General features: G+C 50.5%; 2 protein-coding genes across 5 annotated transcripts in view; one reads left to right on the top strand and one right to left on the bottom strand.

The window, feature by feature from the left end:
- The window catches only part of LOC138354675 (uncharacterized protein MCAP_0864-like), a 29,900-nt gene extending 26,440 nt beyond the window's left edge, over positions 1-3,460 (top strand). Inside the window, exon 3 of the mRNA XM_069309033.1 lies at positions 2,985-3,460. Within this exon, the coding sequence (XP_069165134.1) occupies positions 2,985-3,460 (476 nt within the window). The remainder of the gene's footprint in view (positions 1-2,984) is intronic.
- The window catches only part of LOC123768916 (Ankyrin repeat-rich membrane spanning), an 866,672-nt gene that overhangs the window by 466,424 nt on the left and 374,361 nt on the right, over positions 1-25,887 (bottom strand). The window lies entirely within an intron of this gene.

Consider the following 25,887-nt stretch of genomic DNA (forward strand, 5'->3'; position numbering starts at 1 on the left):
GCCCATAGCATTATTGTTGTTGTTGTTGTTGTTGTTAAAGATTCGCTACCTAGAACATAAATTTCCAAGTAGCACGGGCTATGGTGACCCCGTAGGCCTTTACAGCCCATAGCAGCTGTCTACCAGGTACCCATTTACTGCTAGGTGAACAGAAGCATCAGGGTGAAAGAAACCCTGAAGCGTTCAATCCCTGACCGTCCAAATGGTTCAGCACCATTCCTTCCCCCCGTCCCATCCCAAATCCTTATCCTGACCCCCATCCCAGTGCTATATAGTATTAATGACTTAGCGCTTTCCTCTGAAAGTTTCCTTCAACAGGTGCAGTCAACAGGTGCGAGGCGGCGTTACTCAAACATACTTATGTTTCCGGGTGTGGCAAGTTGAAGCTTAACCTCGGGGATCGAACGTAGGCGTGTATCTGATCTTACAGGCCCCGCTCTAGCGTGTGCCAAACCTTACATGTCAGGAGGACCTACCCTGGAAACACAAACCGAAACTGTCTCTATTTTCTGTTTGTTACAACTTGTAATAAAGCTGTTAAATCTTGGCTTAACGTGTTTATGACGTATTAGAACGTTGTTACAACTTGCTATATTGGTTGTTATAACTGGTTAGGAGGTGTTAAAACTTGTTCGAACGTTGTACCAACGTCGTAGTTTAGGAGTGTGTTTGGCGGGTATATACCACGTTAGCTTTCTGGAGAGGATTACTGGTCCCGTCCAGACATCTTCATTAAGTCTGCTCTCTTCTTGGTCTTGTAATAGATTGTAATTTTGTCGATATGGTCGATAGGGAGCCGGTCGGCCGAGCGGACAGCACGCTGGACTTGTGATCCTGTGGTCCTGGGTTCGATCCCAGGCGCCGGCTAGAAACAATGGGCAGAGTTTCTTTCACCCTATGCCCCTGTTACCTAGCAGTAAAATAGGTACCTGGGTGTTAATCAGCTGTCACGGGCTGCTTCCTGGGGGTGGAGGCCTGGTCGAGGACCGGGCCGCGGGGACACTAAAGCCCCGAAATCATCTCAAGATGGTCGACTGGTCTTACTCCTCTGTATGTGTCATAATATGTTCATGTGTTTAGTGTAGGGTGTTTGTGATCATTAGTCACTACAACATATGCTAGGAACACCTGTTAATCACCCGTAAGATGCGTGCCAGGAACACCTGCCAGCCACCACAACACGTGACAGAACTGTTAAGTTAGTAACAACTCTTAATCATCACTACAACATGTGTTAGTAACAACTGTTAATCACCACTACAACACGTGTTAGTAACAACTGTTAATCACCACTACAACACGTGTTAGTAACAACTGTTAATCACCACTACAACACGTGTTAGTAACAACTGTTAATCACCACTACAACACGTGTTAGTAACAACTGTTAATCACCACTACAACACGTGTTAGTAACAACTGTTAATCACCACTACAACATGTGTTAGTAACAACTGTTAATCACCACTACAACACGTGTTAGTAACAACTGTTAATCACCACTACAACACGTGTTAGTAACAACTGTTAATCACCACTACAACATGTTTTAGTAACAACAGTTACAATAGTGACCATGTGTTGTGAGGGAGTTACAATAGTGACCATGTGTTGTGAGGGTGTTACAATAGTGACCATATGTTGTGAGGGAGTTACAATAGTGACCATGTGTTGTGAGGGTGTTACAATAGTGACCATATGTTGTGAGGGAGTTACAATAGTGACCATGTGTTGTGAGGGTGTTACAATAGTGACCATATGTTGTGAGGGAGTTACAATAGTGACCATATGTTGTGAGGGTGTTACAATGCATCTCCCCACACTATCCCCACGTTACACTTTCCCCAACTCATTAGCGTCATCAGTATAAGATCATCACATCAGGATCGTCATTGTAACTCTTCACTATACACGAGATACATCACTTGTTTCATTATCTGTATTACCGACGAACTTATCTTTTTGAGTATAGTTCTAACCTAGCAATTATATACGAGGGTTTCAAGATAACAAATACCTGTAACAACCCGTATATATATGTGACCTGACGATACCCAATACCACAATCGTAAGTCTTGGCAAAAATATCCTTCAAAACATCGTTGAGTGATTAACCTGTGGGATTAAGAAAAGCAGAAGAACCTGTGGGATTAAGAAAAGCAGAAGAACCTGTGGGATTAAGAAAAGCAGAAGAACCTGTGGGATTAAGAAAAGCAGAAGAACCTGTGGGATTAAGAAAAGCAGAAGAACCTGTGGGATTAAGAAAAGCAGAAGAACCTGTGGGATTAAGAAAAGCAGAAGAACCTGTGGGATTAAAACGATGGTTAAATTTGTGATCGTAGCGAAGGTGATGGTGACAGTAGCCGCGCTGCACTTTGGGTGTGTGAGGATCCAACAGCACCTTGGATAATAAAATTAGTTTCTTCGCCAGGAGTACTTCGAGAAAAATGCCGGAACGTTTTGGTGGGATGTTCCTGTTCTGGGTAAGATGCTTGAGAAGTTTTAGGCACGGCCATCGCCACATGATCTAGATGTTAAGCCCCGGTAGAAGATCCCGGACGGAGTGCCAATATTGGCACCAGCAATATTGGCTCACTTCTTACAGTAATAAAATAGTGAACTCTACATAAAGCTGGAAAAGTCGGAGACGGGGACACCGTTCTGGGAATTACTGGCCGTGTTGCTCCTCACTGTTGGGGCATTAAATATTGTCTTCACCGTACTGAGGAACGCTTCTGCCAGCCGTCTGCATAAGAGCATTCCTCGCTCTCTCTGTAGTCCAGAGGTACCGTGCGAGACACAGGTACCTGGCGAGGCTGAGGTACCGTGCGAGACACAGGTACCTGGCGAGGCTGAGGTACCTGGCGAGGCTGAGGTACCTTATGGACCAGTTACCCTTTTCGGATCTTAATTTGATATTAATATTAAGCCAGGCGTTCAATTATTTGGCCCGTAATGGCTCAGGAACATTTTGATTGAGCCAGACGAGGTCCCCAACAGGCCAGACAAAGCCCCCGACAGGCCAGACAAAGCCCCCGACAGGCCAGACAAAGCCTCCGACAGGCCAGACAAAGCCTCCGACAGGCCGGACAAAGCCCCAGACAGGCCAGACGAAGCCCCCGACAGGCCAGACAAAGCCTCCGACAGGCTAGACGAAGCCTCCGACAGGCCAGACGAAGCCTCCGACAGGCCAGACGAAGCCCCCGACAGGCCAGACAAAGCCTCCGACAGGCTAGACGAAGCCTCCGACAGGCCGGACAAAGCCCCAGACAGGCCAGACGAAGCCTCCGACAGGCCAGACAAAGCCCCCGACAGGCCAGACGAGGCCCCTCGGGAGCCAGAATACCCACAGTTTGGGCCACAATGGCGCACACAGTATGCCACTTGTCACCAGAGAAGCGTGACACAGCGACCAATACGGTCACCAGGATATTACCTCCATCAAGCAGATCTTATATAATAACTACCGGACGAGTCCTGCGGTCCGCCGGTCTCTGACCAGCACTAAGACCAGGGACGTGAGCCGGAATGGTTAATAAAGAGCCCGTGTCGCCCAATACGAGTCATTCCCGTCTCTCCTTATTATGACAAGACTCGGGAAGATTGACCGGACGGTAGAGCGACGCTCTCGCTTCATGCAGGTCGGCGTTCAATCCCCGACCGTCCACAAGTGGTTGGGCACCATTCCTTTACCCCAGCCAGGCCGGACCAGGGAGGGACCATAGGGTCAGACAGGACCAGGAAGAGACCGTAGGGTCAAGTCGGACCAGGGAAAGACCGTCAACAGGGTGATTGGTGTGTTGACGGTCTGGCGAGTGTGTTGACGGTCTGGCGAGTGTGTTGACGGTCTGGCGAGTGTGTTGACGGTCTGGCGAGTGTGTTGACGGTCTGGCGAGTGTGTTGACGGTCTGGCGAGTGTGTTGACGGTCTGGCGAGTGTGTTGACGGTCTGGTTAGAGTCAGGCCGGACTTCCTGGTCCGGCCTGACGATATCAATTATACAATGTATATATATGATGTAACTATATAACCTGAGCTTGTAAAAGCACCTTCATCACCTTCAGTGATTAAATGCTTAATTGCACACTAGTTTCTTTATCAGCTATCTCACCCTGTCAGAGTAAATGAGACAAATGTATGTGAATGCATGTGTGTATATATGTATGTATATGTGTGTGTGTATGTATATATGTGTGTGTATGTATATGTATGGGTATAAAGTATATATGGAAGCTGATCAGAATTACATTTCACTTTTGTGAATGCACATTAATGACACTATGTAAAAGACACATCATATTTACATTATTTTATCATATTTTACATTATTTACACACATCATTTTACACTATGTAAAAGACACATCGTATGCCCTACATAAACACTTTATGTAGGGCATACGTAAATCTGTGTATCTATGTATTTACGTATGTAGGTTAGCTTAGCATTTTAAAAGCACCGAATCACCTTCTGTGGTTGAGTGTTCAATAAACCCTTGAACTATATGTTTAACACTTCTCTAACCCTGTCCATGGAGGACAGAAGAAAATGTATATATGCTGGTTAGCATTATAAATGTGTGGCCACGTCTGTGGTAGAAAAAAAAAAAACTCCCTGCTTGATGAGTTTCTGGGATTTCTTCTACTCGCCAAGCCCGGCCCGAGGCCAGGTTTGACTTATGAGAGTTTGGTCCACCAGGCTGTTGCTTGGAGCGGCCCGCAGGCCCACATACCCACCACAGCCCGGTTAGTCAGGCACTCCTTGGAAGAAACCGTCCAGTTTTCTCTTGAAGATGTCCACGGTTGTTCCGGCAATATTTCTTATGCTCGCTGGGAGGACGTTGAACAACCGCGGACCTCTGATGTTTAAACAGTGTTCTCTGATTGTGCCTATGGCACCTCTGCTCTTCACTGGTTCTATTCTGCATTTTCTTCCATATCGTTCACTCCAGTACGTTGTTATTTTACTGTGTAGATTTGGGACCTGTCCCTCCAGTATTTTCCATGTGTATATTATTTGGTATATCTCTCGTCTCCTTTCTAGTGAGTACATTTGGAGAGCTTTGAGACGATCCCAATAATTTAGGTGCTTTATTGCGTCTATGCGTGCCGTATATGTTCTCTGTATTCCCTCTATTTCAGCAATCTCTCCTGCTCTGAAGGGGGAAGTGAGTACTGAGTAGTACTCAAGACGGGACACTACAAGTGACTTGAAGAGTACAACCATTGTGATGGGATCCCTGGATTTGAAAGTTCTCGTAATCCATCCGATCATTTTTCTGGCTGACGCAATATTTGCTTGGTTATGCTCCCTAAACGTTAGGTCGTCGGACATCATTATTCCCAAATCCTTGACATGCTGTTTTTCTACTATGGGAAGATTCGATTGTGTTTTGTACCCTGTATTATGTTTCAGATCCTCATTTTTGCCGTGCCTGAGTACCTGGAATTTATCACTGTTAAACATCATGTTATTTTCTGCTGCCCAATCGAAAACTTTGTTGACATCTGTTTGTAGTTTTTGTGTGTAAAAGCTGAAACGCTCGTCCTATCGTTACAGCCGAGTCTGCGAGCAGCCGCGTTCAATAGCCTGGTTGACCAGTCCAGCAACGAGCAGGCCTGGTCGGCGACCGGGCCGCGGGGTCGCTGAGCCCCGTTATCACCTCAAGGTAAGGAGTCGTCTTCGTTTCCCTAAGGCTGTTTTTGCTGTGTTTATTCAATCATTTGAATTGGGTACTTGTCGAGGATATTAGGCTCTCAATGTCTTTTTTGCAGAGTGTATTATTTTGAAGTTTTGTTTGTTGCTACTTATTTGCCATTAAAATTCAAAGTTGTTTATGAGCTCTAATGTCATTTTGATTTTGTGGTTCTGTTATATCTCTGGCTGTCAGATATTTGGAAGGAAGGAATTATCAGGGGAAATCGCCAAGCCATTACGACTATATAGCACAATGGAGTCAGGATAAGGATTTGGGATGGGACGGGGGGAAGGAATGGTGCCCAACCACTTGTGGACGGTCGGGGATTGAACGCCGACCTGCTGGAAGCGAGACCGTCGCTCTTCCGTCCACCCCAAATGATTGGACTGCAGTTATTTGGAGCAATAGTATTAAAAAAAAAATGGTTGGGGGGGGTGGCATACAGGGGGGGGGGATGGTGTAGCAGTGAGGGGTAAGGGAGGGGTGAGAGGAGGAGGGGGGGGGGGTGAGAGGGGCAGCATCAAATCAAATGTTTCACTCATAAATGACGGCAATTTGTAATTGTGAAAGTTAACACACAATTACACGCTAATTACACACGAGGGACAACAAGAACAGAGCAGGTGGAGAGTGTCACTACGGTACTTGTTGGCTGCTGGTAACAAGCTGGGCCACCCCCCCCCCCCCCACCCCACCTGTTCCACCACCCTCACCCCCCATGGACCATCCCCCACCACACCAGGGCCCCACCCCCGCCCTGGTCCACCCACCCCACCTGGGTCACCACCCACCCTCTGGTCCACCCTCTCACCTCCCTGGCAAACCCCCACCCCGTACTTGGAGCACCCCCACCCCCCGCCCTGGGCCACACCCTCACCCCCCCTAGGCCGCCACCCACCCTCTGGTTCACACACACACACACACACACACACACACACACACACACACACACACACACACACACACACACACACACCCTGGGCCACGCTCCATCGTATCCGGGAGGTGACTGTGCTCCTGCCGACCCCTGAATAACCACGCCCACGCCCTGTACAGGCGGGGGGGTGACCACCTGTACAGGCGTGGGGGGGGGGTGACCACGTGAACAGATGAGACAGGTGTGAGAGACAGGTGTGCAGGGGAAGACTCCTCAAGTGCTGCCACACGCAGCCCTTGACTCCACAAGGACCACAAAACTAAATCAGGAGACGTGCACAGGCTTGCTACAGGACTGGTCCCAGAGCTGCTCTCAACACTGGGAAAAGATGGAGATGCGAGACATGATCCAGACGTACAAGATTAAGGCTTCAGGGAGTTGGTTAACACGGTAGGTACGGGAGAAATTTTAATCAATGTTATATTTAACTATGAGTTAGTTCTCTTTCTGTGTTCTTAATGAGAGTAGGGAGCCGGTCGGCCGAGCGGACAGCACACTGGACTTGTGATCCTGTGGTCCCGGGTTCGATCCCGGGCGCCGGCGAGAAACATTGGGCAAAGTTTCTTTCACACTATGCCCCTGTTACCTAGCAGTAAAATAGGTACCTGGGTATTAGTCAGCTGTCACGGGCTCCTTCCTGGGGGTGGAGGCCTGGTCGAGGACCGGGCCGCGGGGACACTAAAGCCCCGAAATCATCTCAAGATAGGGAAGAACGGAAGGGAATTGTCGGGAGAAAGCGCCAAGCCATTGCGACTATATAGCACTGGGAAGGGGTCAGGATAAGGATTTTGGATGGGACGAGGGGAAAGGAATGGTGCCCAACCACTTGTGGACGGTCGGGGATTGAACGCCGACCTGCATGAAGCGAGACCGTCGCTCTACCGTCCAGCCCAAGTGCCAGGGCAGTGCAAGTGAGGGGTCTCTCTACCCTCTTTCTCAGATGAAAGAGGGTAGGTATAGGTAGGTCGTTTAGAGAGGGAAGGAAGGGCAAGGGTAGGGAGACCGATGGAAATAATTTAGTGAGGCTATATAACAACAGATCGATCGATAGTTCTCCCTACCTCTCCTTCTCCCTCCCTACCTCACTTCCCTCCCTACCTCACTTCCCTCCCTCCCTACCCCACCTCCCTGAGGCAAGGACCTACACCCTCCTACATGTGACCGTCACTCTCCCTTACAGACATCAGGGCCCAGAGAGAGAACCACGCCAGTGACCCTAGGGGGCGTGGCCCACCGGGGTTATGTCCGCTCTCCATCTCTCTCAACCTTATCTCTCAATCATATTCAACATTTAATTCCCATTTATGATTTATTTAGAGAAGTAATACATTTTTATACACATTTTTATCCTCACTGCATAATACAGTTAAATATATAATTTATATATTAATTACATAATTAATAATTATCACTTCTGTCAGGAACCCGTAGGTGCGGGACCGGGCCCTCCACCTCATGGGGCTCGTGTGGCCCCCCCCCCCAGGCTCTGCTTCAGGAGGCTGGGGTCGTTCCTGCCCTTGCTGGGGTGGTCAGGAGGCTGGGGTCGTTCCTGCCCTTGCTGGGGTGGTCAGGAGGCTGGGGTCGTTCCTGCCCTTGCTGGGGGTGGCTAGGAGGCTGGGGTCGTTCATGCCCTTGCTGGGGGTGGTCAGGAGGCTGGGGTCATTCCTGCCCTTGCTGGTGGTGGTCAGGAGGCTGGGGTCGTTCCTGCCCTTGCTGGGGTGGTCAGGAGGCTGGGGTCGTTCCTGTCCTTGCTGGGGTGGTCAGGAGGCTGGGGTCGTTCCTGCCCTTGCTGGGATGGTCAGGAGGCTGGGGTCGTTCCTGCCCTTGCTGGGGTGGTCAGGAGGCTGGGGTCGTTCCTGCCCTTGCTGGGGTGGTCAGGAGGCTGGGGTCGTTCCTGTCCTTGCTGGGGTGGTCAGGAGACTGGGGTCGTTCCTGCCCTTGCTGGGGTGGTCAGGAGGCTGGGGTCGTTCCTGCCCTTGCTGGGTGGTTATTCTCCGGTCCCGACCACGGTGGTCTCCGGGTGTGGCGGCCCTGTGTCTTCTTTTACCAACTTCGAGGTCAACTCCGGAGCTGCAGCCCCTGGGGGCAGTTCGATGTTCCCTTCAACCTCGTTCTGACAGTTCCTGGAACCAATCGTATTGGCGTTTGCCTTTCCATTGGAGACTTTCGGCGCCGTGAAGAGGGGGGACCTGCTGCATGGGTAACAGCTTCTCCCCCATATCAACCAACCGTGGCTTTGTGCCCTGGTGAGACCACTCCAGACCGACAACCAGAGCTCAACTCCATAGTCTCCTGAGATTGATGAACGACTACTACTACTATGTGATGACTATTGAATTAAGTTATATGTATTCGTAATGCATATTAAAAGCTGCGTGAATGACTTAGGTAAATCAGTCTGTAGAAATAAAAACTCAAATACATAACAGCAATCAAAAAATAAATGTTAAGTTCAACAGATACGCGACAGATAAGCACATCCAAAGGGCACGTGATCAACCAGGCTGTGACATACGTCAGGCTGCGAGCAGCCGCGTCCAACAGCCTGGTTGACCAGACCAGCAACCAGGAGGCCTGTTCGACGACCGGGCCGCGGGGACGCTAAGCCCCGGAAACACTTCATGGCAAGCTAATCACCAACAGCACCCTGAACACACCGTAACGGTCTCTCTATCGTTACCTTGCTGTGTAACACCAGTTGATGTGGTTGTAGAATGATTAGGTTGTTGACCGGGGATGGTCGAAGGTTACTCGGTAGTGGGCAGGAATTGGAGTACCAAACGTCCACTGATTTTCCTTAGTTTATTATATATATATATATATATATATATATATATATATATATATATATATATATATATATATATATATTGTACACCGGGCCAGGGGCTAGCTAGAGTGTGTGAGGGAGCGTGTGTGGACGCTCCGTGGCCCAGGCTGTCTCTGAAGGTCTGAGGGCTGCAGCAGGCGCAGGGCAACATTCAGATCTGCTGACCACGTTGTTGATACCTATTAAGTTGTTTAGCTTATCGCCGGCCATCAAAAGAGGGTATTGGGTCACCTTATGTGTATGTCCATGGCGCCTAACTGGCGTCCAACAGCTACAACTTGTTAGAAACTTGTTACATCTTGTTCTTATGTGTTTAACAACTTGCAAGAGAGCAGTTACAACTTGTTCGGACGTTGCAGCAACGTTGTAGTCACATCGTGTGCTTGGCGGGGAAGAAGTCGCGGTCAGAAATAAAAAAAACAAGTCAGACGAACACCAAGCAAAATCAATGAGTCCGAACACTGTCAGCGAGGACAAAAGGACACCTGGGAGCCGGGGTGGGGGGGGGGGGGGGGGCGGGGGAGGACAAGCCAGAAAACTCTGGTCACCAATGAGGACAAAAAACAGCCAAGGGGAAAATCCCTCAAGAGTGGAAATTAATCTCGGCCACTTGTAACAGTGAAAAAACCCAAATGTCATCAGACGCACAATGGTGTCTGGCCATGGTGGTCATTACCTCAATATATCCCGGGGTGGGGGGTCAATATATCCCGGGGTGGGGGGTCAATATATCCCCGGGGTGGGGGGTCAATATATCCCGGGGTGGGGGGTCAATATATCCCGGGGTGGGGGGTCAATATATCCCAGGGTTGGGGGTCAATATATCCCAGGGTTGGGGGGTCAATATATCCCGGGGGTGGGGGGTCAATATATCCCGGGGTGGGGGGTCAATATATCCCGGGGTGCGGGGTCAATATATCCCGGGGTGGGGGGTCAATATATCCCAGGGTTGGGGGTCAATATATTCCAGGGTTGGGGGGTCAATATATCCCGGGGTGGGGGTCAATATATCCCGGGGTGGGGGTCAATATATCCTGGGGGTGGGGGGGGGGTCAATATATCCCGGGGTGGGGGGGTCAATATATCCCAGGGTGGGGTGTCAATATATCCCGGGGTGGGGTGTCAATATATCCCGGGGTGGGGGGGTCAATATATCCCGGTGGTGGGTCAATATATCCCGGTGGGGGGTTAATATATCCCGGGGGTGGGGGGTCAATATATCCCGGGGGTGGGGGGTCAATATATCCCGGGGTGCGGGGTCAATATATCCCGGGGTGCGGGGTCAATATATCCCGGGGTGGGGGGTCAATATATCCCAGGGTTGGGGTCAATATATCCCAGGGTTGGGGGGTCAATATATCCCGGGTGGGGGTCAATATATCCCGGGGTGGGGGTCAATATATCCTGGGGGTGGGGGGGGGGGTCAATATATCCCGGGGTGGGGGGGTCAATATATCCCAGGGTGGGGTGTCAATATATCCCGGGGTGGGGTGTCAATATATCCCGGGGTGGGGGGGTCAATATATCCCGGTGGTGGGTCAATATATCCCGGTGGGGGGTTAATATATCCCGGGGGTGGGGGGAGTCAATATATCCCGGGGGTTGGGGGGTCAATATATCCCAGGGTGGGGGGTCAATATATCCCAGGGTGGTCATTACCTCAATATATCCCGGGGTGGGGGGTCAATATATCCCGGGGTGGGGGGGTCAATATATCCCCGGGGTGGGGGGTCAATATATCCCAGGGTGGGGGGGGTCAATATATCCCGGGGTGGGGGGTCAATATATCCCCGGGGTGGGGGGTCAATATATCCCGGGGTGGGGGGTCAATATATCCCGGGGTGGGGGGTCAATATATCCCAGGGTGGGGGGGTCAATATATCCCCGGGGTGGGGGGGTCAATATATCCCCGGGGTGGGGGGTCAATATATCCCGGGGTGGGGGGGTCAATATATCCCCGGGGTGGGGGGTCAATATATCCCCGGGGTGGGGGGGTCAATATATCCCCGGGGTGGGGGGGTCAATATATCCCGGGGTGGGGGGGTCAATATATCCCCGGGGTGGGGGGGTCAATATATCCCCGGGGTGGGGGGTCAATATATCCCGGGGTGGGGGGTCAATATATCCCGGGGTGGGGGGTCAATATATCCCGGGGTGGGGGGTCAATATATCCCAGGGTGGGGGGGTCAATATATCCCCGGGTGGGGGGGGTCAATATATCCCCGGGGTGGGGGGGTCAATATATCCCCGGGGTGGGGGGGGTCAATATATCCCCGGGGTGGGGGGGTCAATATATCCCCGGGGTGGGGGGGTCAATATATCCCCGGGGTGGGGGGTCAATATATCCCGGGGTGGGGGGTCAATATATCCCGGGGTGGGGGGTCAATATATCCCGGGGTGGGGGGTCATATATCCCCGGGGTGGGGGGTCAATATATCCCCGGGGTGGGGGGTCAATATATCCCCGGGGTGGGGGTCAATATATCCCCGGGGTGGGGGTCAATATATCCCCGGGGTGGGGGGGTCAATATATCCCCGGGGTGGGGGGGTCAATATATCCCCGGGGTGAGGGGGTCAATATATCCCGGGGTGGGGGGGTCAATATATCCCGGGGTGGGGGGGTCAATATATCCCCGGGGTGGGGGGGTCAATATATCCCGGGGTGGGGGTCAATATATCCCCGGGGTGGGGGGGTCAATATATCCCCGGGGTGGGGGGGTCAATATATCCCCGGGGTGGGGGGGTCAATATATCCCCGGGGTGGGGGGGGTCAATATATCCCCGGGGTGGGGGGGTCAATATATCCCCGGGGTGGGGGGGTCAATATATCCCGGGGTGGGGGGGATCAATATATCCCGGGGTGGGGGGGATCAATATATCCCGGGTGGGGGGGGTCAATATATCCCGGGGTGGGGGGGGTCAATATATCCCGGGGTGGGGGGGTCAATATATCCCGGGGTGCGGGGGTCAATATATCCCGGGGTGCGGGGGTCAATATATCCCGGGGTGCGGGGGTCAATATATCCCGGGGTTGGGGGTCAATATATCCCGGGGTGGGGGGGGGGTCAATATATCCCGGGGTGGGGGGGGGGTCAATATATCCCGGGGTGGGGGGGGGTCAATATATCCCGGGGTGGGGGGGTCAATATATCCCGGGGTGGGGGGGGTCAATATATCCCGGGGTGGGGGGGGTCTATATATCCCGGGGTGGGGGGTCAATATATCCCAGGGGAGGGTCAATATATCCCGGGGTGGGGGGGGGTCAATATATCCCTGGGTGGGGGGGTCAATATATCCCGGGGGTGGGGGGGTCAATATATTCCGGTGTGGGGGGGGTCAATATATCCCGGTGTGGGGGGGTCAATATATCCCGGTGGTGGGGGGGTCAATATATCCCGGTGGTGGGGGGGTCAATATATCCCGGTGGTGGGGGGGGTCAATATATCCCGGGGGTGGGGGGGGTCAATATATTCCGGGGTGGGGGGGGTCAATATATCCCGGTGGTGGGGGGGTCAATATATCCCGGTGGTGGGGGGGGTCAATATATCCCGGTGGTGGGGGGGTCAATATATCCCGGGGGTGGGGGGGTCAATATATTTCGGGGTGGGGGGGTCAATATATTCCGGGGTGGGGGGGTCAATATATTCCGGGGTGGGGGGGAGGGTACAGGGGGTCACCACAAGCAAGACCAAGGGTTATCAAAACAATATGCTAATGTCAGCGAGGTGTTGACAGCGGCTTTCTAAAGAATTCCGACTATCAGCCATTATGGGCTAAGTGAACTCGTAAATAAGGTGGGGTTGCTATCTAGCTGGCTGACTGGCTATCTAGTTGGTTATCTGGGTGGCTGGTTGGTTGGCTGGTTGGCTTTCTGTATGGTTGGTGGCTTAGTTGGGTGATTGGCTGGCTTTCTGCGCAGGTGTATGGCAAGTAAAGTGGCTGGTTGCTTGCATGGTTAGACAGGTGGCGAGACGCTGGCCTGCTGGTTTAGCTTGGTGGGCGGGGCGGGAGGTTGTCTTAATGACTGGTGAACTGACTGCCTTCCAGAGCAGCTGGCCGCTTGCTCTCCCTTACACAGCAATCTTGCGCTGCACAGCCCTCGTAACATCCTTCAACATCATAACCACAATCTCTAATCTTCAACAACTCATTATACGTCAACCCGTTCTCGCAAATTTAATAAGTCAATATTGACTTATTAAATATGTGCATAGGTGACATACTTAACATAATAGATACCCTTAAAAAGATTCATAGAAAACACCGACCTTACCTAACCTTGTTAGTATCTTAAGATAAGCATCTTATTGCTTCGTAATTACAATTATTACCTAACCTATAATAGGTATAGGTTAAGTAATAATTGTAATTACGAAGCAATAAGATGCTTATCTTAACATACTAACAAGGTTAGGTAAGGTCGGTGTTTTCTATGAATCTTTTTAAGGGTATCTATTATGTTTAGTATATCACCTATGCACGTAGTTAATAAGTCAATATTGACTTTACGAATTTGCGAGAACGGGTTGCATACGTCACCATTCTGATGTGTATTCACATCTTCCAGAGCTTCCAAAGGTCATAAGTACACTATCAATTACGCACCTTGTATACCACTGCGGCTAGACAAAGGTAAACTGTTTACCACTGGTGGGACGCGAACAAGGGGACACAGGTGGAAACTGAGTACCCAGATGAGCCACAGGGGACGTTAGAAAGAACTTTTTCAGTGTCAGAGTAGTTAACAGGTGGAATGCATTAGACAGTGATGTGGTGGAGGCTGACTCCATACACAGTTTCAAGTGTAGATATGATAGAGCCCAGTAGGCTCAGGAACCTGTACACCAGTTGATTGACAGTTGAGAGGCGGGACCAAAGAGCCAGAGCTCAAACCCCGCAAGCACAACTAGGTGAGTACAGGTGACGCGCCGCGCACACCACACACTGAAGACACACTCCCTGGTCTTAAGATGTTGAATGTCATCTTATCTAATAATGCCGTGATCTTATCTTGCTGGGAGGTTAGCTTACTCATTTACAATGCATCCCATACCCATCCTGTGGGCGGTAGTGGAACCCATACTCATCCTGTGGGCGGTAGTGGACCCCATACCCATCCTGTGGGTGGTAGTGGGCCCCATACCCCATCCTGTGGGCGGTAGTGGACCCCATACCCATCCTGTGGGTGGTAGTGGGCCCCATACCCATCCTGTGGGCGGTAGTGGACCCCATACCCATCCTGTGGGCGGTAGTGGACCCCATACCCATCCTGTGGGTGGTAGTGGGCCCCATACCCCATCCTGTGGGCGGTAGTGGACCCCATACCCATCCTGTGGGTAATAGTGGACCCCATACCCATCCTGTAGCTACACCACAGCCAGGCTACACCACAGCCAGGGTACACCACAGCCAGGCTACACCACAGCCAGGCTACACCACAGCCAGGCTACACCACAGCCAGACTACACCACAGCCAGGCTACACCCAGCCAGGCTACACCACAGCCAGACTACACCACAGCCAGGCTACACCACAGCCAGGGTACACCACAGCCAGGGTACACCACAGCCAGGCTACACCACAGCCAGGCTACACCACAGCCAGGCTACACCACAGCCAGGGTACACCACAGCCAGACTACACCACAGCCAGGCTACACCACAGCCAGGCTACACCACAGCCAGACTACACCACAGCCAGGCTACACCCCAGCCAGGGTACACCACAGCCAGGCTACACCACAGCCAGGCTACACCCCAGCCAGGGTACACCACAGCCAGGCTACACCACAGCCAGGCTACACCACAGCCAGGCTACACCACAGCCAGGCTACACCACAGCCAGGCTACACCACAGCCAGGATACACCACAGCCAGGCTACACCACAGCCAGGCTACACCACAGCCAGGCTACACCACAGCCAGGCTACACCACAGCCAGGCTACACCACAGCCAGGCTACACCACAGCCAGGCTACACCACAGCCAGACTACACCACAGCCAGACTACACCACAGCCAGGCTACACCACAGCCAGACTACACCACAGCCAGGCTACACCACAGCCAGGCTACACCACAGCCAGGCTACACCACAGCCAGGCTACACCACAGCCAGGCTACACCACAGCCAGGCTACACCCAGGTCCAGAGGGGAAGAAGGAAGACTAATCTCCTCTGCTCTCTGCTCTGCTCTCTCCTCTCCCCCAAACAAGGCAGCCAGCCAGCCCACCACCAACACAATATCAAATATGATTTTCCAGACCCGTGTGACGTTCACTTCAACGTCGTTAACAAAGAAATTACACCTTCACGATGCAATATTTTAATATTGCCATCGATATATTCTTGCCAGTTATTTAATGCGAGCAGGGAAACATTTATTTTGAATAATTTGACATAAATGTTTCAGACATTTAATGAACTTGTCACGTTTTCAAGTTAATAATAGCCCATATGTCTAGTGTCAATCTGATATATACAATTGTATGTTCTTAGGATACCTCTATCATACATAATACTTTTGATCCTGGCTCAGGTTAGGCTATATATATATATATATATATATATATATATTTATATATATATATATATATATATATATATATATATATATATATATATATTTTTTTTTTATTTGTGAGGGTACCACCTCTGGTGCCAATGTGGGGACCCATAGCCTCGGAGAAGAAAATAAAAAGTATTCAGAGGAGACCTTGTGGTTTCTCACTGAACACTAATATTATCTTCTCCTACCACCCCCATTCTTTTGTATGTACACATATATATATTTACTTTATTTGAACTTTGTTACAAAAAAGGAGTTACATATGGGTTACAAAGATGGTTATCATAGGTTGTCGAGTTCCTCCAGCTCCTCAGATGGCGGGCAGGAACCCTGGATGCAGTGCGCATTTCCCCTCTGTATCGCCACACTGAGGCGCTGGAAAAGAAAGCTTGCAGCTCTTGGGTCCCTTGTTGTTTCAATGAGCCTAGAACCCAGTTCCTTCAAAAAACTGGTAGCACTTTTACCCCAGGCGCCGAGTGTCTCAGAAGCAATGGGGACAAAATTGTAGTGGTGATCATATGTATATATATTTTTTTTGGGGGGGGGTATACAAATTTTATTTGATGATATCCTTTTGATGTGGGCCTCTGGGGACAGTTTCGGCGGGATATCAACCCCCAGATCTTTCCATTTAACTCTTGCAGGATTTCACCTCCCAGATGGTACCTTGTGTTCAGCCTCCTGCTAACTTCACCTAATTTCATTACTTTACACTTGCCCGAATTAAAGTTTAGCAGCCGTCTTCTAGACCATTCCTCCAGTTTGTCCAGGTCGTCCTGTAGTCTATGTCTATCTTCATCTGTCTTGATTCTTCTCATAATTTTTGCATCATCAGCAAACATTGAGAGGAACGAGTCTATACCCTCCGGAAGGTCGTTTACATATATCAGAAACAGGATGAGTCCAAGTACCTTTCCACCACCACCAACGGGATGGGTATGGGGGGCATAATAAATGACTAAACTAACTTGAAGGTCAGTCGTTGGCCCGTGGGGGGGGGAAGTGATCTATCAGGGGTAAGCGCCAAGCCCTTTCGACTATATAGCACTTGGAAGGGATCAGGATAAGGATTAGGGACGGGACGAGGGGGAAGGAATGGTGCCCAACCACTTGGAGGGGGGGGGGGGAAATCGATAAGCCGAACGTGCTTCCTGTTCTTCATTACTGAAACGAGGACTCGTCTAGTCATGCCACCCAATCACAACCACAGCCACCCAACCACAGCCACACAACCACAGCCACAACCACAGCCACAACCACAGCCACCCAACCACAGCCACAACCACAGCCACAACCACACCCACCCAACCACCCAACACCTGGAGTGCCTGAGCAACACAATACCTGGAGAGCATCGCCCAAGCGTGACCAACACCTCCAACAGCCTGGAGGATCAGATCTTCAACATTTACACATCTACACTGTTACCATCACTATATGAATATGCTCATCATTGTCCTGATGAACTTGATGTACTAACATCTACTATCATATGTTAATATTATTAACAGTAGTAGTAGTAGTGTGTAGTGTATTTAACACGAAGGATACTTATCTAAATGGTAGAGTGTAAACTACTTTTTGTTAAGCGATATTTCCCCCCCTGGGGCAAGAGCCCCCCTCCCCCCCGTCACAATACAATGGGATACGCAAATAATTTATGAATGAGACGCTGACTGGGTTGTACACACACACACACACACACACACACACACACACACACACACACACACACACACACACACACACACACACGGCTCATTCACAGGTGGTGTTATCACGAGTAGCTTGCCCCTGCCCCTGCTGCTGCTGCTGCTGCTGTTGCTACTACTGCTACTGATGCTGCTGCTACTGCTGCTGCTGCTGCTGCTGTTGCTACTACTGCTACTGATGCTGCTGCTACTGCTGCTGCTGCTGCTGCTGCTGTTGCTACTACTGCTGCTGCTGCTTGCTGCTGCTACTGCTGCTGCTGCTGCTGCTACTGCTGCTACTGCTGCTGCTGCTGCTGCTGTTGCTACTACTGCTACTGCTGCTGCTGCTTGCTGCTGCTACTGCTGCTGCTGCTGCTGCTACTGCTGCTGCTGCTGCTGCTACTGCTGCTGCTGCTGCTGCTGTTGCTACTACTGCTGCTGCTGCTACTGCTGCTGCTGCTGCTACTGATGCTACTGCTGCTGCTGCTGCTGCTGCTACTGCTGCTGCTGCTACTGCTGCTGCTGCTACTGCTGCTGCTGCTGCTACTGCTGCTGCTACTGCTGCTGCTGCTGCTGCTACTGCTGCTGCTGCTACTGCTGCTGCTACTGCTGCTGCTGCTGCTACTGCTGCTACTGCTGCTGCTGCTGCTACTGCTGCTGCTGCTGCTGCTACTGATGCTACTGCTGCTGCTGCTACTGCTGCTGCTACTGCTGCTGCTGCTACTGCTGCTGCTACTGCTGCTGCTGCTGCTGCTACTGCTGTTGCTGCTACTGCTGCTGCTACTGCTGCTGCTGCTGCTGCTACTATTACTACACACGGCATGAATGACTCACACACTGGCATTGTTATTGTCATGCTGTTGACCAAGGCCAGATTCACGAAAGCACTTACGCAAGCACTTACGAACCTGTACATCTTTTCTCAATCTTTGGTGGCTGTGTTTACAATTATTAAACAGTTAATGAGCTCCGAAGCACCAGGAGGCTGTTTATAACAATAACAACAGTTGATTGGCAAGTTTTCATGCTTGTAAACTGTTTAATAAATGTAACCAAAGCCGTCAAAGATTGTGGAAAGATGTACACGTTCGTAAGTGCTTGCGTAACTGCTTCGTGAATCTGGCCCCAGTCCACAAGCTGGGGCACTCCCAAAGGGTACTGTTATTATTATTATTATTTTTATTGTAATAATTGCATTTCTCAAAGCGATATTGTTATAGCTATTATTATATATATCATATACTTGTGCACGGTTTGGCTTAGGTTTGGGGCTTATATGCCGTTGATAATTATATATATTTTATAAACGATGGCTAAGAACTTACCGATGTGGGCTTTGAGCAGAGCAAGTGAAGGAGGTACTAAGATAATGTGAACGATAACTATCTGAAAGATAACATCTCAAGATAATTATCTTGAGATGATTTCGGGGCTTAGCGTCCCCGCGGCCCGGTCCTCGACCAGGGCCTCCTTTTTGTTACACATCTCCAGGAAGCAGCCCGTAGCAGCTGTCTAACTCCCAGGTACCTATTTACTGCTAGGTGAACAGGTGCATCAGGGTGAAAGAAACACTGCCATTTTTTTTTTCCGCCTCCACCGGGGATCTAAACCCGGAACCTCAGGACTACGAATCCGAAGTGCTGTCCACTCAGCTGTCAGGCCCCATCCACTAACTGTGCTTGCCATTTCGTGTACTATGGTAGCATTTTTTTTATTATTATTATTGTCTACCACAGACGTGGCCAGACATTTACAATGCTAACCAGCATATATACATTTTCTTCTGTCCTCCATGGACAGGGTTAGAGAAGTGTTAAACATATAGTTCAAGGGTTTATTGAACACTCAACCACAGAAGGTGATTCGGTGCTTTTAAAATGCTAATCTAACCTACATACGTAAATACATAGATACACAGATTTACGTATGCCCTACATAAAGTGTTAGATGTGTCTTTTACATAGTGTCATTAATGTGCATTTACAAAGGTATGGTAGCATTAACAGTGAAAGCGGCTGGCGAACGTGACGCATTATCCCGTTTTCTGTTTTGGGTCCTCTGGCAGGTTAGGATAAGGGCAGGATCTAGTAATAATTAGTAGATTTGAATAATATATATATACTTTACGATAAAGAAATTATTTCAACGAACAAGTTAGTTTCTGTCTAGCTAAATTTATATAATATAACCCTCCCCCCCCCCCCAAGTTTGTGAGGAGTCAATTAGTGCCATAAATATCTTTATACACTCCACTCGCGTAATTAAATAATTTAACAGTAAAATTTAACATAATTTAATAAATAAATATAAACTCTCACTGGTAAATTTCTCACATATATCACAATAATTGGTTATTTTTATTAACACATTTAGATACGCCAGCAGCTGCGTGTGGATGACCCCCCCCCCCCCCGCCCCGCCCCGCCCCACAACGCCCCCTCTCTCCCTCTCCCCCCCGCCCCGCCACACAACGCCCCCGCCCCGCCCCACAACGCCCCCTCTCCCCCCCCGCCCCGCCACACAACGCCCCCGCCCCCCCCCCCCCCCGCCCCGCCCCACAACGCCCCCTCTCCCCCCCCCCGCCCCCCCACCCCATAATGCCCCGCCCCACAACGCCCCGTCTCTCCCTCTCCCCTTTCCCCCCCCCCCGCCCCGCCCCGCCCCACAACGCCCCCTCTCCCCCCCCGCCCCGCCCCACAACGCCCCCTCTCCCCCCCCTCCCGCCCCGCCCACCAGAGGTGTGCCCAACACTGATGGCGCAAAGGGAAGAGTTAATAAAAATGGTTTCAGTACAAGGTTGAGTTTCTGTTTCTGAATGGAAAGTGAAGGTGGTGAGCTCGCTCGCGTCTGTCTGTCTGTGCGTGCGTGTACTCACCTAGTTATACTCGCCTAGTTGTGCTTGCAGGGGTTGAGCTCTGGCTCTTTGGTCCCGCCTCTCAACTGTCAATCAAGTGGTGTACAGATTCCTGAGCCTACTGGGTTCTATCATATCTAAATGTAGTTATGTACATTAAATGTAATATGTGTGTGTGTGTGTGTGTGTGTGTGTGTGTGTGTGTGTGTGTGTGTGTGTGTGTGTGTGTGTGTGTGTGTGTGTATGTGTGTGAGTGTGTGTGTGAGTGTGTGAGTGTGTGTGTGTGAGAGTGTGTGTGAGAGTGTGTGTGAGTGTGTGTGTGTGTGTGTGTGTGTGTGAGTGTGTGTGTGTGTGAGTGTGTGTGAGAGTGTGTGTGAGTGTGTGTGTGAGTGTGTGTGTGTGAGTGTGTGTGTGAGTGTGTGTGTGTGTGAGTGTGTGTGTGTGAGAGTGTGTGTGAGTGTGTGTGTGTGAGTGTGTGGGTGCTGTGTGGGTGTGTGGGTGCTGTGTGTGTGAGTGTGTGTGTGTGAGTGTGTGTGTGTGAGAGTGTGTGTGAGAGTGTGTGTGAGTGTGTGTGTGTGAGTGTGTGGGTGCTGTGTGGGTGTGTGGGTGCTGTGTGTGTGAGTGTGTGTGTGTGAGTGTGTGTGTGTGAGAGTGTGTGTGAGAGTGTGTGTGAGTGTGTGTGTGTGAGTGTGTGTGAGTGTGTGTGAGTGTGTGTGAGTGTGTGTGAGTGTGTGTGAGTGTGTGTGTGTGTGTGAGTGTGTGTGAGAGTGTGTGTGAGTGTGTGTGAGTGTGTGGGTGCTGTGTGGGTGTGTGGGTGCTGTGTGTGTGTGATTATTGAAGTACCCGCGCGCGCGCCGAGCGAGAATAGGAAGTGTTCCCATTCATTTATATATTTACATGAAGAAGGTACACTGAATTACGAGACATAACATTGGTGTTCTTACACTCTTGTAAACCCACTAACAAGCGAACCATTTCAGACTAAACATTTATTATTTACTAAGAACAAGGACAATGTGTTGACTATCTCTTGAGGTTATCTTGAGGTGATTTCGGGGCTTTAGTGTCCCCGCGGCCCGGTCTTTGACCATGACTCCTCCCCCAGGAAGCAGCCCGTGACAGCTGACTAACACCCAGGTACCTATTTTACTACTAGGTAACAGGGGCATAGGTTGAAAGAAACTCTGTCCATTCTTTCTCGCCGGCGCCCGGGATGGAACCCGGGACCACAGGATCACAAGCCCAGCGTGCTGTCCGCTCGGCCGACCGGCTCCCTAAGTAAAGTCAAATCAAGCTACATTTGCCACAGTACCAGAATTTCAACACCAAAATGTCCTCCCCGAACGACACATCAACCACATAAAAAGGAACGAGTAAGTAGCAGTTACAGATTGGAAGAAAAATATGGGTAAATATGAGACCCGGTGAACAAGGGGAACACCAGTTGATTGACGGTTGAGAGGCGGGACCAAAGAGCCAGAGCTCAACCCCCGCAAGCACAACTAGGTGAGTACTTGTAGTTACTTCACCACCTATTGAGAGCGGAGGCGAGGCAGGACAGCGGCCATTAACCTCGGGTCACGAGTATGGACCCGTGAGAGAGGGGGGGGGGGTTGTTAGTTAGTGATGGGCGTGCGATTGTTAGTGTTGGGGGATTGTTAGGGTGATGGGATTGTAAGGAGAGAAGGGGTAGGAAAGGGGAAATGTGAATAGGAAGAGAAGTGTGAGAATTTAAATTTTAAATTTTGCCCCGAGGGGCGAGTTTATTGGGCAGCGTCACTCATCCTGTGAGTGGACACACCGCCATAGTGACAGTATTGGGCAGCGTCACTCATCCTGTGAGTGGACACACCGCCATAGTGACAGTATTGGGCAGCGTCACTCATCCTGTGAGTGGACACACCGCCATAGTGACAGTATTGGGCAGCGCCACTCATCCTGTGAGTGGACACACCGCCATAGTGACAGTATTGGGCAGCGTCACTCATCCTGTGAGTGGACACACCGCCATAGTGACAGTATTGGGCAGCGCCACTCATCCTGTGAGTGGACACACCGCCATAGTGACAGTATTGGGCAGCGTCACTCATCCTGTGAGTGGACACACCGCCATAGTGACAGTATTGGGCAGCGTCACTCATCCTGTGAGTGTACACACCGCCATAGTGACAGTATTGGGCAGCGCCACTCATCCTGTGAGTGGACACACCGCCATAGTGACAGTATTGGGCAGCGTCACTCATCCTGTGAGTGGACACACCGCCATAGTGACAGTATTGGGCAGCGTCACTCATCCTGTGAGTGGACACACCGCCATAGTGACAGTATTGGGCAGCGTCACTCATCCTGTGAGTGGACACACCGCCATAGTGACAGTATTGGGCAGCGTCACTCATCCTGTGAGTGGACACACCGCCATAGTGACAGTATTGGGCAGCGTCACTCATCCTGTGAGTGGACACACCGCCATAGTGACAGTATTGGGCAGCGCCACTCATCCTGTGAGTGTACACACCGCCATAGTGACAGTATTGGGCAGCGTCACTCATCCTGTGAGTGGACACACCGCCATAGTGACAGTATTGGGCAGCGCCACTCATCCTGTGAGTGTACACACCGCCATAGTGACAGTATTGGGCAGCGTCACTCATCCTGTGAGTGGACACACCGCCATAGTGACAGTATTGGGCAGCGTCACTCATCCTGTGAGTGGACACACCGCCATAGTGACAGTATTGGGCAGCGTCACTCATCCTGTGAGTGGACACACCGCCATAGTGACAGTATTGGGCAGCGTCACTCATCCTGTGAGTGGACACACCGCCATAGTGACAGTATTGGGCAGCGCCACTCATCCTGTGAGTGTACACACCGCCATAGTGACAGTATTGGGCAGCGTCACTCATCCTGTGAGTGGACACACCGCCATAGTGACAGTATTGGGCAGCGTCACTCATCCTGTGAGTGGACACACCGCCATAGTGACAGTATTGGGCAGCGTCACTCATCCTGTGAGTGGACACACCGCCATAGTGACAGTATTGGGCAGCGTCACTCATCCTGTGAGTGGACACACCGCCATAGTGACAGTATTGGGCAGCGTCACTCATCCTGTGAGTGGACACACCGCCATAGTGACAGTATTGGGCAGCGTCACTCATCCTGTGAGTGGACACACCGCCATAGTGACAGTATTGGGCAGCGTCACTCATCCTGTGAGTGGACACACCGCCATAGTGACAGTATTGGGCAGCGCCACTCATCCTGTGAATGGACACAGTGCTTTTCCTTATTCTCATATCAGATATAGACAAAAATACAAGTCACAGCTTCGTATCATCCTTTGCAGATGACACAAAAATCAGTATGAAAATTACCTCGGCTGAGGACATTGAAAAACTTCAAGCTGATATTAATAGTTTTCGATTGGGCATCAGAAAATAACATGATGTTTAACAGTGATAAATTCCGGTACTCAGGTACGGTAAAAACGAGGACCTTAATTAAACATAATACAGAGTACAAAACACAATCAAATGTACCCATAGTAGGAAAACAGCATGTAAAGGATTTGGGAATAATAATGTCCGACGACCTAACGTTTAGGGAGCATAACCAAGCAAATATTGCGACAGCCAGAAAAATGATAGGATGGATTACGAGAACTTTCAAATCCAGGGATCCCATCACAATGGTTGTACTCTTCAAGTCACTTGTGTTGTCCCGTCTTGAGTACTGCTCAGTACTCACTTCCCCCTTCAGAGCAGGAGAGATTGCTGAAATAGAGGGAATACAGAGAACATATACGGCACGCATAGACGCAATAAAGCACCTAAATTATTGGGATCGTCTCAAAGCCCTCCAAATGTACTCACTAGAAAGAAGACGAGAGAGATATCAAATAATATACACCTGGAAGATACTGGAGGGACAGGTCCCAAATCTACACAGTAAAATAACAACGTACTGGAGTGAACGACATGGAAGAAAATGTAGAATAGAACCAGTGAAGAGCAGAGGTGCCATAGGCACAATCAGAGAACACTGTATAAACATCAGAGGTCCGCGGTTGTTCAACGTCCTCCCAGCAAGCATAAGAAATATTGCCGGAACAACCGTGGACATTTTCAAGAGGAAACTAGATTTATTCCTCCAAGGAGTGCCGGACAAACCGGGCTGTGGTGGGTATGTGGGCCTGCGGGCCGCTCCAAGCAACAGCCTGGTGGACCAAACTCTCACAAGTCGAGCCTGGCCTCGGGCAGGGCTTGGGGAGTAGAAGAACTCCCAGAACCCCATCAACCAGGTATCAACCAACAGCCTGGTGGACCAAACTCTCACAAGTCAAGCCTGGCCTCGGGCCGGACTTGGGGAGTAGAAGAACTCCCAGAACCCCATCAACCAGGTATCAACCAACAGCCTGGTGGACCAAACTCTCACAAGTCAAGCCTGGCCTCGGGCCGGGCTTGGGGAGTAGAACAACTCCCAGAACCCCATCAACCAGGTATCAACCAACAGCCTGGTGGACCAAACTCTCACAAGTCAAGCCTGGCCTCGGGCCGGACTTGGGGAGTAGAAGAACTCCCAGAACCCCATCAACCAGGTATCAACCAACAGCCTGGTGGACCAAACTCTCACAAGTCAAGCCTGGCCTCGGGCCGGGCTTGGGGAGTAGAAGAACTCCCAGAACCCCATCAACCAGGTATCAACCAACAGCCTGGTGGACCAAACTCTCACAAGTCAAGCCTGGCCTCGGGCCGGGCTTGGGGAGTAGAACAACTCCCAGAACCCCATCAACCAGGTATCAACCAACAGCCTGGTGGACCAAACTCTCACAAGTCAAGCCTGGCCTCGGGCCGGGCTTGGGGAGTAGAACAACTCCCAGAACCCCATCAACCAGGTATCAACCAGAGAGTAGATGTGTTAGGCATGAGTGACTTGCCTCTGCATAAAAAAGTTAAAAAAATTCCATTATGTTGCAAGACTTGCCCAAGACTGTGAGTAATTTGCATAACATTGCATGGCTTGTAATGCTGCTTTTTGTTGATAATTTTGAAGAGTTGCGTGTTGAGTTGTTTTTTAAGCATGTTTGGTTGCTTGCATATAGGCTGGTTTATGAAATTAGTCTTGCAATATAATAACTTAATGGTTTGCAACCATCTTGAGGTTATCTTGAGATGATTTCGGGGCTTTAGTGTCCCCGCGGCCCGGTCCTCGACCAGGCCTCCACCCCCAGGAAGCAGCCCGTGACAGCTGACTAACTCCCAGGTACCTATTTACTGCTAGGTAACAGGGGCACTCAGGGTGAAAGAAACT

The sequence above is a fragment of the Procambarus clarkii genome, chromosome 64, assembly GCF_040958095.1.
Source record: "Procambarus clarkii isolate CNS0578487 chromosome 64, FALCON_Pclarkii_2.0, whole genome shotgun sequence".
Taxonomy (NCBI): domain Eukaryota; kingdom Metazoa; phylum Arthropoda; class Malacostraca; order Decapoda; family Cambaridae; genus Procambarus; species Procambarus clarkii.